This window comes from Meriones unguiculatus, chromosome 9 (genome assembly GCF_030254825.1).
Source record: "Meriones unguiculatus strain TT.TT164.6M chromosome 9, Bangor_MerUng_6.1, whole genome shotgun sequence".
Lineage (NCBI taxonomy): Eukaryota > Metazoa > Chordata > Mammalia > Rodentia > Muridae > Meriones > Meriones unguiculatus.
The window spans coordinates 3,911,590-3,930,266 of record NC_083357.1 but is presented as its reverse complement, the minus strand read 5'-3'; the positions used below and the strand labels follow the sequence as shown (position 1 = coordinate 3,930,266).

The 18,677-nt window shown below is 48.9% G+C and overlaps 2 protein-coding genes across 4 annotated transcripts in view; one reads left to right on the top strand and one right to left on the bottom strand.

Moving 5' to 3' along the window:
- Window positions 1–783: 783 nt before the first annotated feature.
- Window positions 784–15,335, top strand: Plac9 (placenta associated 9). Its single transcript, XM_060390710.1, has 4 exons — window positions 784–1,092; window positions 13,038–13,135; window positions 14,764–14,884; window positions 15,212–15,335. Exons 1-4 carry the CDS (start codon window positions 996–998, stop codon window positions 15,220–15,222), a joined length of 327 nt encoding a protein of 108 aa, XP_060246693.1. The 5' UTR covers window positions 784–995; the 3' UTR covers window positions 15,223–15,335.
- Window positions 15,336–17,457: 2,122 nt separating this feature from the next.
- Anxa11 (annexin A11) overlaps window positions 17,458–18,677 on the bottom strand; it is a 42,664-nt gene continuing 41,444 nt past the window's right edge. For all 3 annotated transcript variants that reach the window (XM_060390709.1, XM_060390707.1, XM_060390708.1), the window contains one exon: window positions 17,458–18,213. In XM_060390709.1, the coding sequence (XP_060246692.1) occupies window positions 18,154–18,213 (60 nt within the window). In that variant the 3' untranslated portion in view covers window positions 17,458–18,153. The remainder of the gene's footprint in view (window positions 18,214–18,677) is intronic.

Sequence of the window (18,677 nt, the reverse complement as noted above, 5' to 3'; positions counted from 1 at the left end):
TTTTGGTTCCCTTGCCCTTGTTTACATTTTGCCCTCTTGGCTGCTGCTGATGATTTTCCTCCCTTTTCCTCCTGTCCTCACATGGTTCAGGGTCATGCCCACTCTCTGCACTCTCCCAGATGTCTCTGCTTCTGGCCATGCTCTCCCGTTTTTTAAGGGAAGGGGGGTGGTGAGACAGGGTTTCTCTGTGTAGGTTTATCTGGCTGTCCTTGGCTTTGTAAACCAGGCTGGCCTCAAACTCTCAGAGATCCTCCTGCCTCTGCCTCCCAAGTGCTGGGATTAAAAGTCTTCTTGGAAGTAACTGATAAAGGTGCAGAATAACTCTTCTGCGTTGGTTTATTCTGCCTGCGTGAGTTCATTGCTGGATTCTTGCTCACTGTGGCGGGAGAAGCCAGGTGCCTTGGAAGCCTCGCAGACAGGTCGATACCCCGGGTCCGAGCAGCGGTCCGGACAGCTTGCAGCATCTCCCGCCTTGGTAAGGAGTTAAATGGTATTTATATGGTATTTATCAGTGAGTTTCTGTAGACAGCAGGCGCTAAACCTTCCGTTCCCGGTATCCGATATCATTATCATTAGCCTTCATTTGCAGTTCAGAGGTAGGCAGAAAACACTTCCAAGATCCTATGAGCCCTGGGTTCAGACCCTGTGCCTGCCCGTGAGGGATCCAGAGGAAGGTCCTCATTCCTGGGCTCCCTCTGGCTGTCTGTGAAATGGGCTCACACGGAGTAGCAGCGCTGGGAGCCTCCTCCCCCACTTCTGTGCGGGGCTCCCAAGGGCGGGAGTGGGGTGGAAGGCTGAACGGGAGGCCCTGGAGGAGAGGTTGCCTTCAGGATGGGATCCCAGGCTGCGCCTTCTCCCAGGGTACGGTGGGGCTTCTGGAGGGGGCGGGCAGGTTCTCTGGAGCCAGAAGCCCGGAGCCGCCCAGGAATTTTGGCTCGTACTTTGCGATCCCGGGGAGGCGACTCCGGACAGACTGCACTCGGTGGCTCGGTACCATGCAGCCGCTGCTCTGCGCGCTGGCCGGGCTCGCTCTGCTCCGCACCGCGGCGGGCGAATGGGACCAAGGACCCAGGAACATCCTCGGACGGCGAGGTAGGAATGAGAGAGGAATCGGACACTGGGAAAAGTGGAGGGAGGGAAAGGTGATGGTGAAAGAAACAGAGACACCGAAGGACAGAAAAGGGCAGAGATCAAGAGGTTGAATAAGGAGAGAAGAGACTAGGAGCCAAGGAGGCTTTGGAGATAATCGCATGTGGATGAGGAGAGCAAGAGAAGGGAGTTTGAGAAAAGCACAAACAAGGGAACGAATAGGGATGGTAGGGAAAAAACGGGAGAAAGAAAGATTTGGGGAAAGGAATGCAGCAACCGGATGTGTAGAGCGCTGGAGAAGGCCAGCCAGCCTGGGCGGAGGTCCAGCTGCAGGGTGTGGCTTCCCGGGGCCAGAGCATCCAGGGGAAGGCTGCAAAGGGCATCCTGCAAGGGGAGCCTGAAAGGGTCAATGACTCAGGCAGGGCCAACGCCCCCCCTTGGAGAGACAGACAGAATAAAGGTACCGTCTCACCTGCCTGGAGACCAGACGTGTCTCTAGTGAAGTGAAGAGGCACCTTCCAGGTTCTTAGAAGGGTCCAAGAGCTATGGCTTATCCTAGCTCCGGCCTTAGGGTGCCAAGGCAGACCCAGCACCAAACCCCAGGCCTCTGGCTCCCTTGGGTCCTTGCTCCAGCCAGGCAGGCATTCCTGGCATGGAGACTAATGATCTGGTTGCTTTTGGGGACCTACAGAGAGAAGGGAAACTAACCCAGATCAATGAAGGATTCCTTATTGGGAGAAATGCTTTACTTCTCATAGGCTGGTTTCAGGGTGTGTAAGAAAGAACGCGCCCACCAGTGAACGCGGAACACTAGTTCTCTCTAGCCTCAGATTCCCCGTCTGTTAAGGAGTGGCTGACATTCTGTCTAGCTCAAAAAAGGCGCGACCTCCCTTTTCCTCCTCTTCTTCTTCTTCTTCTTCCTCCTCCTCCTCCTCCTCCTCCTCCTCCTCCTCCTCCTCTTCCTCCTCCTCTTCTTCTTCTTCTTCTTCTTCTTCTTCTTCCTCTTCCTCCTCCTGCTCCTCCCTCCCCTCCTCCCCCCCTCCTCCTCCTTCTTCTCCTCCTCTTCCTCCTCCTCCTCCTCCTCCTGCTCCTCCTCCTTGTTCAGATCCTCCTCTCAGCTCTGCTTAGGCTGCTTAGACAGGGACCAAGGCTCAGCTGGTCTCCCAGAGGAAAGACCTGTCTCTGCTACCAATCAGTTTCCCAGGCCTTTGAGCAACAATGCTTTCCTTTGTGATTATGCGCGCTCAGTGCAACAGATTAAAAGAGTATAGATATGTGCCAAGGTAGTTTCCCAACGCAGACTTGAGACAGTGTCCCAGCACTCAACGCCTTCATTGTGAGTACTAGAGGCACAGTCTTTCCCTGACTTTTGACAATGAAAATGTTTTGATACAAAAATAGAATTCAAACCGGGTGCAGTGGCACACGCCTGTAATTCCAGCACTCAGGAGGCAGAGGCAAGGTGATCTCCACAGCCTGGTCTATAAAGAGAGTCCGGGACAGCCAAGGCTACACAGAGAAACCCTGTCTCAAAACAAAAAACAAAAAATCAAAATAACAACATAAGTAGATATTATAATTAGTCACTAATTCAGAAGCTTTCTTGTTTAGTTTATAATCTTCCTTCTGCTGTCATCCCTGGATTATTTTAAAGGAAATCCCAAACACTTTATTTTTAAAGTTTTTATTGCTTGACAATTTCATACATACAATGAATTTTATCTTTTTCGCACCCCTCCCCTCACTGAAACATTCTTCTGAACATGCCCCCCTCTCTTCATGTTTCTTTTTGGGTGTGGCACATTGAGTTTCATTGGTTTCTCCTTTTAAAATATTTGTTTTACGTGTGTGTCTAAGGGTATTATGTGCACCTCATCTGTGCTCCAACCCATGGAAGTCAGAAGAGAGCCTGGAGCCCCTGGAACCTGAGTCACAGGTGTTGTGAGCCACCATGTGGGTGCTGGGAAATAAATTCAGGTTCTCTGCAAGAACAGTAAGCACTCTTGACTGATAAAGCACCTCTCCATCCTTTAATTAGAGTGCGGGACCCAGCATCTTAAATTTCATCTATAAGAAACTTCAATGCCATAATAAGAGTAATTCTTTGTCATAACACAATCATCAGTGTTCGAGTGACCTTAGTTGTGTCATGGTTTTTATTTGTTTGTTTTGTTTCAACATTTAATTTGTTTGACCTGAGCAAGGTTATATGGCTGATTGAATTTGGTTGACATATCTGCTGTTTCTTTAAATATGTAATCTGTCTCTTTCCACCCCTCCCTTCATTTTTTTTTTCTTGAAATTAGTTGTTGAGAAATTTTCTGCTTATTTGGATTTTGCTGATTGAATCCATGGGTGTTGTTAAAGCATTCCTCTGCCTCTATGTCGTCTATAAAATCGATGGCTATATATAGAAGCTTGATCTAATTCCAGTTAGATTTTCTTTGCACACACAAAAAAATATTTTCCACGTAGTCTTTATATATTTGATGTATATTTAGTTATTAGAAACATGGTCTTTCTGTGTAGCATTGGCTGTCCTAGAACTTGTTTGTTAGGCCTGGAACCCACAGAGATCAAACTGCCTGTGCCTTCCAAGTTCTGGGACCATGGCCAGCTATTTTTGATATATTTGTTAAAGAACAAGGTCTCTTATAGCTCAAGCTTGTGTTGAACTTACCAGGTAGACAAGGAGGACCTTGAACTTCTGATCCTTCTGCCTCCACCTTCCAAGTTCTGAGACTGGAGATGTGTGCCACCATTTCTGTTTTTATGCTGTGCTGAGGATCAAACCTGGGCCCGCAAACATTCAAGGCGAACATTCCAGCAGCTGAGCTCCAGGCCAGCCCATCTTTACCATTTTACTTGAATGGCTTTGACTCCTGCTAAGGATAGTCCTTTTCTTCAACGGTGTGGTGGCCATTTCTATGGTTCTTGAAAGCTACTAAGTAAGCGACTTGTCTAGTATTGAATGTGCGGGGTCCCACACAACGGAGCAAGCGAGGAAGTCAGAGGCAACTCTGTGGCGTTGGTTCTCCCCCTCCCCCTTCACGTGGTTTTGGAGGATAGAATTCAGGTCTCCAGGTTTGTGCTGCTGGGTAGTTGCTATGCAGTGAGTCCCTCACCAGCTCCCTGACAGAGACCTTTTCCAAGGCCTCACCTGAGTTCATGCTTTTACGTCAGAAGAATCCTCAGTGTCTTCTCTTTTATTTATTTTGGTTTTGTGAGACAGGGCTTTTTGTGTAGCTATGACTGTCCTGGACCTGGCTATGTAGACCAGGCTACCCTGGAATTCACAGAGCTCCACCTGCCTCTGCCTCCTGAGCTCCGTGACCAAAGGTGTGCACCATCATTGCCCCCTCAATTGGTTTTTTAGACAGGGTTACTCTGTGTAGCCTTGGCTGTCCTGGACTCACTTTGTAGACCAGGCTGGTCTTGAACTCACAGAGATCCTGCTGCCTCTGCCTCCCTGAGTGCTGGGATCACAGGCATGTGCCACCATGCCTGACTTGGCTCTTTTGTTTTCTTATAATTAAAAAAGAAAGTGTGTGTGTGTGTGTGTGTGTGTGTGTGTGGTGTATGTGTGGTGTGTGTGTGGTGTGTGTGTGTGTGTGGTGTGTGTGTGTGGTGTGTGGGTGTGTGTGTGGTGTGTGGGTGTGTGTGTGGTGTGTGGTGTGTGTGTGTGGTGTGTGTGTGTGTTGTGTGTGGTGTGTGGTGTGTGTGTGGTGTGTGGTGTGTGTGTGTGGTGTGTGTGTGTGTTGTGTGTGGTGTGTGGTGTGTGTGTTGTGTGTGGTGTGTGTGTGTGTGTGGTGTGTGTGGTGTGGTGTGTGTGTGTTGTGTGTGTGTGGTGTGGTGTGTGGTGGTGGTGGTGGTGGTGGTGGTGTGTGTGTTGTGTGTGTTGTGTGTGTTGTGTGGTGTGTGTGTGGTGTGTGGGGTGTGTGTGTGTGTGTGTGTGTGGTGTGTGGTGTGTGTGTGTGGTGTGTGTGGTGTGTGTGGTGTGTGTGTGGTGTGTGTGTGTGTGTGTGTGTGGTGTGTGTGGTGTGGTGTGTGTGTGTGTGTGTGTGTGTGGTGTGTGTGTGTGGTGTGTGTGTGTGGTGTGTGTGTGTGGTGTGTGTGTGTGTGGTGTGTGGTGTGTGTGTGTGTGTGTGTGTGTGTGTGTGTGTGTGTGTGGTGTGGGGGGGTGTAGGGGGAGGCAGAGAGGCTCTCACTATGTAGTCCTCATAACTGGCCTGGAACTCGCTATGTAGATTAGGCTGGCCTTGAATGAACTCGAAGAGACCCGCACGCTTCTGCCTCTCCAGTGCTGGGACTGAAGGTGTGCCCCATCCTCACTGAACTCTAGATGCCCTGAAAAGGAACGTAGTGATTTATTTCTTACAACAGGAGATAGTGGACGGAAGATAGAACTAACCTCGCACAGCCGCATCACCAGCGGGGACAGTGTCAGGCAGACGGGTTCCTTCTAGCTGTGTACCCTTGCACATGGCACTCAAACTTTTGATTTTGCAAAATCATAACAACAATTTGGGGCTTGGGGTTTTTTGACAAATTTTTTTCTTTTCTTTTCTTTTCTTTTCTTTCTTTCTTTCTTTCTTTCTTTCTTTCTTTCTTTCTTTCTTTCTTTCTTCCTCTTCCTTCTTTTTTTCTGAGACAGGGTTTTTCTGGCTATCCTAGAACTCATTATGTAGACCAGGCTGGCCTCAATCTCAGAGGTGCTGCCTGCCTCTGCCTCCTGAGCGCTGGGCCAAGGTGTGCACCACCACCACCCAGCTGGGACAAATTCTTGCAGTGAATCCCAGGCTGGCCTTGCACTTGGAATTTTTCTGTCTCAGCCCTTTAGGTGCTGGGGCTATGGGAATTCCTTATACTTAATGTAAAATAATAATAATAATAATTTTTAAAGATGGAGGAGAAGATAACCCCTTCCACCTAGCATTGGAAGGCTGAGGTGCCAGAAGATTGAGAAAGAAAATGGGTGACTTTATTTATTTAAATGCTCAGCCCTGACAACACACATGAAAGTGACATTATACAGATTGAGCAGGTTATATTTAAGAATGTATATTCTATATGCACATAATAAAACATTTTTTAAAAAGCCATGAATTTGAAAGAGATCAAGTAGGGGTATATGAGGGGATTTGGAGGGAGGAAATGGGAGGGAGAAATGTTAGAATTATAATCTCAAAAATAAAAAGGAAAAAAGCTAGAATTAAATGACTGATACATATGCTCATATACATTTTTGCAAAAATGTTGACACGATAAAGAGCCACAAAGCAATAATAACTGAGAAGATAGAGTCTGGCTATGCCCGTTTAAAAAGTAACAAAAGCCAGGGTCCAACAGATGGAATTGGCTTGCAGAAGATAATGCAGTCAGGTCAGGGCTGCCCCTGCGTCCTTGCTGGCGAAGCCCCTCTGGAACATGGTACCTTCTGACTTCCTGTATAGATCTGGCCCTAGAGAGCTGTCCTGAGACCTGATCCAAGTGACCTAGACTGAGCTCTAAACTCCACTCAGAGGCAGAGCAAGGGGCTCCCTGACCTACCCGCTTCATTATCCTCCATCTATATTTGCTCATCTGCTCAATGCCCCATCCTAGTTTGCTTTCTGTTACTGTGATGAACCCCGCTCACTGGCTCCTCTCCATGGCTTCGTAGCCTGCTCTCTTACACACCCCAAGACCACCTGCAGGAGTGGCACTGCCTGTAAAGGCCTGACATCGCCCATACCAAGGGAGGAAGTTGAGTGAGAGACAAAGAGTGTCCCACGGACTGTGCCTCTGACTTCCAACTGTATGTTGGTGAGGTTTATCTTGGTGGGTTTGAGGCCTCAACTTCCTGGACCTTGGGGAGGGTTAGTTTATTATAATTAGTGGCTTAAATATATGGGGTAGCCGACAGAATCTGGGATCATGGGTAGTAGAGCTGCCTACAGCTTGACCATCAGCCACTACAGCTTTGACTAAACATATGAGAGAGAAATATTTAGGGGGTGGTGATTGACAGGGGAAGGGGGTCTTCATTACAGCAGCTTAACTCCCATCCTGAGGAAAACACTAAAACCCAAAAACAAAAGCATGGGCAGGACACCGGTAAGTTTCTGAGTGAGCCGTGAGTCTCAAAAATCTTGGAAAACAAAACAAAACAAACACAAACACAAACAAAAAACTGCTGAAAAAAGACTCAGAACAAGATGGGAAAGAGAACACGGCCTCCCACCACCACCGCCAAGCAAAAGCAAACAAAACAAAGTTTTTTTTTTGGAATCTAACTCTCTCTTAAAGGGCTGCAGGGTTCTTGGCCTGTTTCAGTCAGAGGAGCTCTATCAGAGCACCTCCTACAATTTAAAAATACGACTTTGCTTCTCCTCTAGAAGAATCAAAACCCATTAATGGTTTTGAACGCCTCACAGATATTTATATACGTACGGATGTGGTAAGCTTTATTATCCTACTACGTCGAATGTGGTCAAATATCATTAACCCCGAGTGGCCGAGTTGCTGGTAAAAACAGAATATGGTTTTGATGATTACTGTGGGTACTTTCTCAGTGTGTGAGTCCCAGGTACCTTAGGTTGCCTTGAAGGGCTATGAGTGGGCGGGGCCGTATAGAGGAAAGACTGGTGGCCGAGCCTCTTTAGTTAGGTCAGCCAGCCCAGCACCTCACCTGGTCTCTGGGCTCACCTCATCACTGCTTTACCCATGGCCACCAGCCAGGGTACAAACAAGGCTTCAAGCAGGAGCAAGGCCAGAGAAAACAACCCCATGCTCTAGGAAATCCATTTCAACAGGCAGAGTAGGGAGGGCAGATGGAGGAAAGGGAGGGAGGGAATGCCCACAACCTTGTGCTCACAGGCTCAAAGTCCTGTGAGGTAACACAGCAGTCCTTTGGCCCCTCCACCCATACACTCACCCTGCAGCCAGAGTGATGATGCGAGGCAGAGAGAGAAACAGAGAGACAGAGAGCCCAGTTTTTGACTTGCCCAAGTTTTTATCACCAAAAGTGGACTTCTCCCTTACTCATTACTTATCCCTTACTTATTCCAGCTCTGTCCTCTGAGGCCTCAGGCAACTTCTGAAAGACCGTTGTACCCCTAAGCATGCATCTGGGAAGCAGAGCCTCAGCCTAACCCCACCCAGCTTGACAGTGCAGGCTGTGGAGGCCAGAAAGTGAATGGCTGAGGGTGTATCTAGGTCGAGGGTGTAGGCTGAGAAGGGTCTGCTGGGTGTTCACCAAGCAGAGCTGCGCTGAGGTTCTCTGCAGGGGAGAGCTGGTCAGGCAGGACACTTGTTAGTGTGTGCTCCGGGATTTCTGTCAGATGAATCCCCAGGAGGCCTGGATGAGCTCAGAGCACAGCTCAGTCCAGATGTGAGCGATTAGTGCTGAGGGAGGGGAGTGACCTCACCCCAGCTTCCTCCCTGGAGGGATCTGGAGCCAAGTTAGACCTCATCACAGGCTACGGAGAACATCGGGGAGAAGCGGAGGCATGTTGTTCAAGATACCCACAGCTGCCATGTGTCACTAGCTCAGCAGTTCTCACCCTTCCTAATGCTGCAACCCTTCAATACAGTTCCTCATGTTGTGGTGACCCCAACTACAAAATGACTTCATTGCTGCTTCAGAACTAATTTTGCTATGAGTTGTAATGTAAATAAATATCTGGTATGTAGGATTTCTGACATGTCTCGCACACACGCACACACACGCACACACACACACACACACACACACACACACACACACGGACACACAGGGAGAGAACCGCTGCCCTGGCTGAAGGCCTCCAGGCAGAGCATACAGAGAAGGCATCTATGCAGACTCCCACGAGGATAGGTTCATCTTCCTGGCCCACCCTGGAGTAAGAGGAGCTCTTCCTGCCTCCTCTAACTCTCTCCAGGCGGAGCCCCCAGCTTAAGCTGAAACAGAATGTGGGCTCACCTTGCTAAGGCTGGTCTGGACCTCTTCTGTCTCTCCGAGGCATCTCAGATCACGGAGCACCGTCTTCCAGCAGGAAGGTCCAGACTGAAGGTCTCGTCTTTGTCCTCACCACTTTGTATCTGCTTGTTCAGCCCATCATGCTTTCTGCTTTTAGCTAACAATTCCACCAGGCAACCAATTTAAATTATAAAAACATTAAGAGGTGGAGTACATGGCCTAGCAGTTAAGAGTGTGTTAACAGCAGTTTACAGTCCTCGTATGGAGGACTCTGGCTCAGTTCCCAGCACCCATACTGGGTGGCTCACAACTGCCTCTAAGTCCAGCTGCAGAGGATCTGGTGCCCTCTTCAGGCCTCTGTGAGCACTGGCACTCACATGCACATACACAAACACAGACACATAATTTAAAATAAACGTCTGAGTTAGAGAGATGATTTAGCAGTTAAGAGCACTTGCTGCTCTTGCAGAGGATCTGGGTTCAGTTCCCAGCTTCCATAAGGAAACGCACAACTCCAATTCCAGAGGACGTGATGTTCTGTTCTGACCTTCCCAGTTGTCCCATGCACACAGTGCACTTACACACCTGCAGGCAAAAACACCCACATGAAAATATAAAAAACGCAAAAGAAAACAACGCAGGTAAAAGCAGAGGGAGAGCTGAATGCACTCCCAGAGTCATTGCTCTGCGTGTCCATCCATACTTCTCACGGTTCCTCCACCAGCCTGGGTTTCTGAAGTAAATCTAAGACTAACACTTCAGCAGGGAATATTCTAACGTGGGTCTCCCAAAGACCCATTTCTACACAGGAAGAGCCAGCACCCCACTTGTTCTAGTTGCTTTCCTGTTGCTATGATAAAATACTCCAACAAACTTTGGGGGAATGTTTATTCTGGCTTAAGCTCCAGAGGGGTTACAGTCCACCCTGGTGGAAAGCCATGATGGCAGGAGCATGAGGCCACCCCATCACATCACATGGGCAATCCAGAAGCAGAGGGGAAAAGAGGAAATGGAGTTGGAATAATAATAACAAAATAAACAAACAAACAAAAACACTTTTTTTTTTTTCAAGACAGGATTCCTCTGGGTGTAGCCTTGGTTGTCTTGGAACTCTGTGGACCAGGCTAGCCTTGAACTCACAGAGATCTGCCTGCCTCTGCCTCCCAAGTGCTGGGAGTAAAGGCGTACACCACCACTCTTGGCATAATAATAAAACTTAAAGCCCACCCCTAGTGACATAATTTCTCCAGCAAGGTTCCACCCTCTATACAGTCCATAACCTTCCAAAACAGCATCACCAGCGGGGGACCAAGTGTTCAGACTCGTAAGCCTATGGGAGATATTTCACAATCAGGTCATAACACCACAATAACATTCTCTTCCCTTCCTCAAATCAGTAGTAGCTCCATGGCCTTTTGAACAGAGTTTCTAAGTTCAGTGAAAGGGAATCATTTGCCCTTCACAAAAGGTTCTCTACTCATTATCTTGCAATCGCTATAAGAAAATATTTGAGCGTGCTCAGTGGTGCATGCCTGTAATTCCAGCAGTCAGGAAGGCGGAAGCAGGAGCATCTCTGTGAGTTCGAGGCCAGCCAGGACAGCCAAGGCTACACAAACTCTGCCTCGTAAAACCAAAACCAAAAGAAAAAAAGAAAAAGAAAGAGAGAGAGAGAGAGAGAGAGAGAGAGAGAAAGGAAAAGGAAAAAATGAAATATCTGAAGCAATCTACTTGAAAGAGAGAAAGGGTGTATTTTGGCTCATGAATGAAAAGTTTCAGCCCATAGTCAACTGGCCCCACTGAGTTTGGGTGCTGCTGTTGACCTCTCACCTTATCAGGCAGGAAGCCAAAAAGAGTAAGAGAATGGGGTTCCACAATGCCCTCGGAGGACACACCCAGAGTCTTGTAACAACCTCCACCTAGGCCCCATCTCTCAGCATCACCTTACAGTGACAGATTCCCCGCCCCTGCCTCACCCCCAGGACCAACATGTGGGCTCTCAGAGGACATAGATCAGGATTGTAGCACTGGGCATTGCCACTGGCTTACTGCATTTTCTCTTTCTTGCATCCTCCTGATTCCCCTAATCCTGGATTCCAGGGCTTCCTCTCTCTCCCGGAAGTACATTCCTTCTTCTCTTCTTCTCCTATCCCTACTAAGCATGGCTGTGTTTACCAAAGCCCAAGGAAACACCCAGGATAATAGTACACCATTCTCTGGCCCAGTCGAGCTGATCTCCCTCCCTTTCTCCCTTCCTTCCTTCCTTCCTTCCTTCCTTCCTTCCTTCCTTCCTTCCTTCCTTCCTTCCTTCCTTCCTTCCTTCCTTCCTGGCCGGGCTTCTGGAAGAAATCTCCCAGGACCCAAGTTCCCAGCTCCCCTTCCCATCACACTGCTAACTATGCACATTCCCATAGTGGGCCTGGATAGCTTGGCCGGGGCCATTTCTGGCTCTTTTTCACAGTACCAACCTCTCCAGGTTCCTGCCACTTTAGACTCATCACTCTCTCTACCATCTGAAAAGCCTTCTTTTTCTTTTCTTTTTTCTTTTTTTTCCCCTCACAGCACCTGCTCCCTGGGGACAGACATTTTCAGGGCTCAGCCAACTCTAATGCCTTAGCCACCCAGTGCAGCCCAAGCTCAGAACCAGGAGGCTGGCTTCTTGTGTCAGAGTTGGTGGTGCCAGGTACAACCTCAGTGAAGGAAGAGATGAGTCAAGAGTTGAGAATATGTATTAGTCATGGTTCTCTAGAAGGACATCCATTCCATCAGTTCTGTCCCTCTAGGGAATGCCTAAGAATGAATCTGTTGATATTTAGAAAGTGGATTTCGTAGAATGGCTTACAGACCATTGTCCAGCTAACCCAACGATGGCTTTCTACCAATGAAAGATCCAAAAATCCAATAGATGTTCAGTCTATGAGTCTGGATAGTTCAGCTGGTCTTCAGTATATCATGAAATCCTAAAGAAACAGACTCTAATAGCAGTGAAGGACTGGACTTGTCAGCAAAGCAAGAAGGCAGGGAGAGCAGGCTTCCTTCTTCCATGTCCTTTGTTTGTTTGCTGTTTTTCAAGATAGAGTTTCTCTAAATAGCTCTGGCTGTCCTGGAACTCACTCTGTAGATGAGGCTGACCCCGAACTCAGAACTCCACCTGCCTCTGCCTCCCAAGTGCTGGGATTAAAGGTGTGTGCCACCACTGCCTAGCCTTCTGTGTCTTTCATATAGGCTGCAAGCAGAAGGTAAGAGTTCATTTAAAGATGGATCTTCCCACCTCAAAAGATTGGGATAATTAACTAATTAATTCAAATAATTAAGATAAAACCCTCACAAGTGCACCCAGTTACTTGGGTTTTAGATAATTTCAAATGCAGTCAAGAGAGCAGCCACTACAGTAGATTAGACCTCTGATCCTCTCACTGGCAATATGGCTTTGGATGTGGTCAGAGCAGCTCAGACTAGCTGGTTCCCAGTGATGAGGTTGCTCAGTCTCCTCCCTGAGTTCTTCCTGCTACTGTGTGGCTCATCGCTTCTTAGCAGATCACTGCTTCCCTCCAAAGTCACATCCCATTCTCCACGTGTGAAATTCAAGACACTCTCTTCAAACATTTGTGGAGGCTCATGGAGGCACCAGATCAAAGCCAAGGGCTTTGATACCAAGACCCCTTGCTGGTCGAATCTCACATTCTGTTTCTCTGCATGCATTCCAACCACCTGGATGGTTTGTTCAAGGAAGACATGCTTCTCTCCGTATCTTTGCAAGCAGTCAAACCTTGCCTGTCTTGACTCTACCAGCCTATACACTGCCTCCTTGAAAACCCTGCTGGGTCTGCGGACAGGGGCACGGCTAGAGAGGTGGCTCACATCTCCATCCTCTGCTTGTCCTTGTGTCTCATTTCAGCATCCACCTCACTTAGGCCTGGTGTCTTCACAGGACTCTAGTGTCACAAGGAAACACTGGCGCCGCCGTGACAAGCCTTGTTTTTGCTTGTTTGTTTGTTTGTTTTTCCTACAGCTGCTGAGTCTACCAGTTCCTCCAGAGAAGAGCTACCTTGGAGCCCAGGTTGTGACAGACATATGGCTGTCCAAGGCCGTTTAGATGTCATAGAAGAGGTAATGAGGGCACGGGAGGAAGGAATCACGAAGCTTCATGGCCAGCTGCCAGGCTGGAGGCCCTGTGGAGTAGAAATGTCAGAAAACCCAGGCCAGTTCTGTTCCCCAGCCACCAAGTTAAATGCTCTCTGTTCTAACTGGGATGTTCGGCCAAGCGATGTCTTATACCCCACCTTCCAGAAGGCATTGCCTGAGATTTTTCCCTAGTTGGGTGGACTGGTCGGTTTTATCTGTCAGCTTGACACAAACTAGAGTCACCAGAGAGGAAAGAACATTGAGGAAATGCCTCCATGAGATCCAGCTGTAAAGCATTTTTCTCAGTGATCAATGAGAGAGGGCCCAGCCTGTGGTGGGTGGGGCCATCCCTGGGCTGGCAGTCCTGGGTTCTGTAAGAAAGCAGGCTGAGAAAGCCAGTAAGCAGTACCCCTCCATGGCCTCTGCATCAGCTCCTGCCTCCAGGTTCCTACCCTGTTTGAGTTCCTGTCCTGACTTTCTGGTGACGAACAGCGATGTAGAAGCAGAAGCCAAATAAACCCTTTCCTCCCCAGCTTGCTTTTTTGCCGTGGTGTTTCATTGCATCAATGGAAACCCTAAGACACTGGAGTATGGGCAAATGGAACCATCAAATTTTGTGATGAATCATAACTAGGGGTTCATAAACTTGTGTGGGGAAAAGTTTTACCTTCACTGCTGAAACGGTTTTTTTTTTTTTTTTTTTTTTTTGGTTGTTGTTCTCTTTTGTTTTTTTGAGACAGGGTTTCTCTATATAACAGCCCTGGCTGTCCTGGAACTCACTCTGTAGACCAGGCTGGGCTCAAACTCAGATCCGAATGTCTCTGCCTTCTGCGCGCTGGCATGTGTCACCACTGCCTGGCCTAATCCTCAGGACTTTCAAAGTGGAAGGAGAGAACTGTCTCCTGCAAGCTGTTCTCTGACTTAAGTGTGCACCCCCGCCCCAAAAAAGTGGACAGCTTTTAAGATTGACTTCTGACCTTTTTGCCCCCTGCCCCCAAGGTAGTAATAATAATTTTTTGAGACAAAGTGTTACTGCTATCCCAAGCTGGTCTGGAATTTGTGGTGATCCTCCTGTTTACTAACTTTTGAGCTTACAGACATCGACACCTAAAGTAACATAGTTTTAACACTTGAATGCTATTATAATGTAGTTGGCACCATTGTTCTTCTGTTTTAAGCATTAAAGCACTGTTCTGGCATGAAGCCTGTAGGCTTTACTAAGTTGCCAGCAGGATCTGTAGCAACACACACCCCTTCGAGCAACTCCTACGAACAAGAAACTTGTGTCATTTAATAAAGGTGTCACCAGGGGGCGGTGTGACAAAAGGAATGTGCATTCTTTTTGCCAACTCCCTAAACAAAGAAAAAGGTGCTTGGAAGTCCCTGTGCCAAGTCTGGCACCTTTTTAGTACCAGACAAGAGGACCCTCAAAAGGGTGAAGGGAGCAGCCAGTGATGTTACCTGGGAAAAGTGCGCAGAGATTGGGCGAGGGCCAGTATTCCACAGCACCAGAGCCCTCTCCTCAGCACAGCGGATTTCTTCAGAATATCACTAAGCTAAGCTAAAGTTGGCCTAGCTCCTGAGCTTGACTCTCCCCCGCCCTCCCACTCTAGACGGTGGAGAAGACGGTGGAGCACCTGGAGGCAGAAGTGACAGGTCTTCTGGGCCTGCTGGAGGAACTGGCTTCAAACCTACCCCCAGTCCTCAGTCCTCAACCTGACCTGCTTGGAGACGGTGAGTGGCTCCAATGGCCGAGGGACGCCTGCTGGGCCTGTCTCCCGGGGCCCCTGGCAGCAGAATGCACAGCGGGTGCAGTCTGTGCCGCCCCAGCGACTGAGCACCTCAGTCTCCAAGAACCCTGGTTTCTGTGCTCCTCCGTCTATTCTCACCATCCACTGGCACCCCGATGCCCAGGCCACCCCCAGCTCCCTGAGGCCTGTTTCTTGGCGCTGCTGTCCCAAGTGACTGCGAAGCTGGAGGCGACAGGTCACTGGGCTCAGCAAGGACAGGGAGCCCTTCAGCACCCTCGGCTGCTCATGCGGGGACCCTCTTCTCTTGCAGATCTCTTCTGACCACCAGGGGTCAGAAGCCAGGAGCCTGTCAGCTGGCGTCATCCCGCTGAGAACCAAGCCAGGTCTTCTTGCCTTCCTGCCCTGCGTGTGAATAAAAGCTACGTGGGCTGCTGTGTCTGCTCTTGTTTTGACCTCTGAAACCAGAGCCCCAGCTCTTTCTATTTTGCACCGAGCCCCACATGCTGTTCTAGTCCTAAGTGCTGGGTAAACTGTGTGTCCAAACTTCCAATCTTCTAGGGACAAACCACAGAGGCTGACTCACAGAATGTAAGACTCCTGAGGCCTCGAGTGGTAACCGGGCCCAGAAGGTCCTTCATGCAGCTTTGCTATTCAAACTTGACCACAAAACAGCAGCCAGTGCCACCCAGGGGACTGTCAGAAACGAAAGATCTGGGTCCCATCCAGCTATCCACCTCCCCCCCCAACCCCCCGGCCCATCAGAATCTCTGTCTTCATGTGATTCCTCACCTGACCACCTGGTGGCGAGGGGTTATGTAGCCACTGAGAATCTTGTTACCTGGTTGGGAATCTAGACACACTTCCAGCCTCTTTTTATTTATTTTTTAATTGTATTTCAGTAAACAAACTTCACATTACATAAAATTCACTCCTGGGGAGGGGAGGTAGGGCCAGCACGACTCGCCATGTAGCCTGAGCGGGGTTAAAGGTGCACACACCCAGCAGAGCCCAGCAGTATACCTGCACAGGTTCTGTGGATTCTAGTGTGCTCATCCTGTCACAAGTCAGCACCATGAATGGCCATGAATTCGTGGCCATTTCCAACACCACAGAAAAACCCCGGGCCTACACACCTCCCCTCCCACACCTCCTCTCCCAGCACTCTAGAAACCATGCATCTTCCTGGACTTGCCTATTGGGGGCTCCTTCTGTGAAAGGAATCATGAGTGCTATCAGGCTTTCACTGGACAAGTTCTGAAAGTCCACCCCTGCAGCGTGTCTTCCTTTATACAGCTGGATGAGATTCTGTTATATCACTAGACTTGTTCGCCCACCCATTAGTGGCTCTTTGGGGTGTGTGCACTTTGGGCTGTGAACATAATTCATGACACTGAGTGTCATCTCTCCTCCCCCTGTGGGGGAGAAATGAGGATTGGTAATCTGCAGCTGGCTACTCCACTGAGGCCTCTCTGGAGTTCTAGCCAGGGCCCAGGAGGCTAGACAGGCACCTGATTCTCTATAATGTGTCATTATCCGGAGCTTTCTAACACAGGGACATGACGGGAGCCCCCCCACCCCACCCCACCCCGCCAGCAAGCCAAGCTCTATGCTCCTGGGCGTGACAATGAATCCTAGAAATTGTTCCTGCCAGTTTCCTTCTCCAGATACCAAGGAGCAGAAAGCCTGCAGGGCGAGCCAAGAGCCTCCTTCTGACACAAGGTCCCAAGGTAACACGCTGCTGTGGCACCTCCCTGAGAGGTCACCTCCAAAACCACATAAATTCCTTGCTGTCCTTTCCCAGGGCCTAGGCGACCAGCCATTCTTTTGACCTCACTCGGGTGTTAACGCTCGTTTTTAAACTCTATTTTATTGAAGTATTTAAGCCTCTACTTCTACTTCAACCAACCTTTTAATCCTAGGAGAGAGAGAGGTTAGTGGGGAGAGGAGGTGCAGACCCCTTTACTTCTCCCAGCTGTTTAGGGCTTATGGGTTCTTTTGGGGCTATACTAGTTTTCGTCAACAGCAAATGCAGCAAGCCGTCTCACCCAAGCTGCTGCGTTAAAACGTTTCTCATCACCTGTGTCCTCCAAGCCTCCACAGCAGCCGTTTCTGGTCTCTCCAAACCGCCACACCTTCTCTTTCTAGCTCAGCCCTAGACCACGCCCCTCTCTGTGCTGCGCCAGGCAGGCCTTTACCAGCTCGCAAAGACCACGCCCCAAAGGAGGCAATTATAGCTATGGACAAACTAAAGCCCAAACTAAAATCCCACACTTGGAATTAGAACAAAAACATATTTACATCATATAACTGAGTTTTTAAAGAAATCAACACTTCAATTACATGCAGGAAATTCTACCCCCTCTGCATCTGGCTCCAGTCCTGTGCCCCATTACCACCTGGGCTCTGTGTAGATCTAGAGAGCATCTTTAACACATGCTTAAAACACAACCCCTGCCAAGTAGCTTATGCTTGGGATTTCCCCAGTGTATGTTTCTAGTTCAGCACAGGGCCAGAACCCCAGTCAGAAAGTGGAAGAAAACACGCCGGCACCAGAAGGACATTTCCAGAATGTTCCAGAGCTGGCTGACTTTAATTTGGAAACAGCTTTTGGCTACAGACATTCAGGTTTAAGGCACATTCCAAACTACAAGGAGCTCTGTCATTGGCAGGAGGCTGGCTTTAATTCTTGCATGATTTTGCATGGAAAATGGAACAAATGATTTTCTGGCCTTTTTCTAAAAAGAAGTGAGTTTGGCAAAAACAAAACTCATGACACATTCTCACCAGACGCGACAGTACCCTTACAAGACCTCCCGTTTATCACAGGCAAGGACAGGGTACCCGCCCACTCTCCTCAGAAACACGTATATAGTAAACACACTTGTATGCATCTCTCTGGCAATGATGGTAAAAAAGTTTTCAAATAAAAATACAAAATCACATGTCTACGACACAACTAACAGTCTTAGCCACAAGCAACGAGGAATGATTGCAGGAGCTAGGAGAGAAAAACATCTACTCTGAACAGCAAAAGGCTGTGAGGGCCTGGGAAATGGTGGCCTGAGAACTCTGGCCCACCTGGGCCCTTTCGGCACAACATGAGGATGAGGAGGGACCAGAAGAGAAAGGCTATGGCTTTAGGGGAGAAACGGTGTGCCTGGGGATATTGGATGGATTAGGAAAAACCAAAGGACGCGCTTTGGGTCTTCCTGGGCAATGGCAGCAGGGGCAGAGGTGAGGAACTGTCTCTGCTCAGTCATTGCCACCACAGATCTTCAGCAGAATCTTCCGGTAGTCCCCAGAAGTGTCCCCCTGGTTACAGAAACAACAGAGAGGGTTAAGGGAGACAAGACCACTTCCTTTCTGGCCCCAAGTGTCCTTGTGGAGAAGCACCCCTGTCCAAGAGTTCCCACACAGAGTATGCAGTGCAGAGACTTTCCCTGAACAAGTTCTGCCCAGTGTCCCCAGACCCTATGTCAACAAAAGCCAGAGGCTGGCGTGGTGGCCTGTGTTTGTGACCCAGCACTGGGAAGGCGGAGACAGGCAGCTCCGTGAAGGGTAGACCACTCTAGCATAACCAGCAAGCCCAGGTCCCAGTCAGAGCATAGCTCAAAAATCAACAGCTCCTGAGAAATGATGCCCAACGGTGACTCTGGCCTCCACAGGCGTGTGTGTGTGTGTGTGTGTGTGTGTGTGTGTGTGTGTACGCATGCATATATGCATACATATAGTACCATTCACCTACTACCAAAGCCAAAACTAGAACATTTGAATCT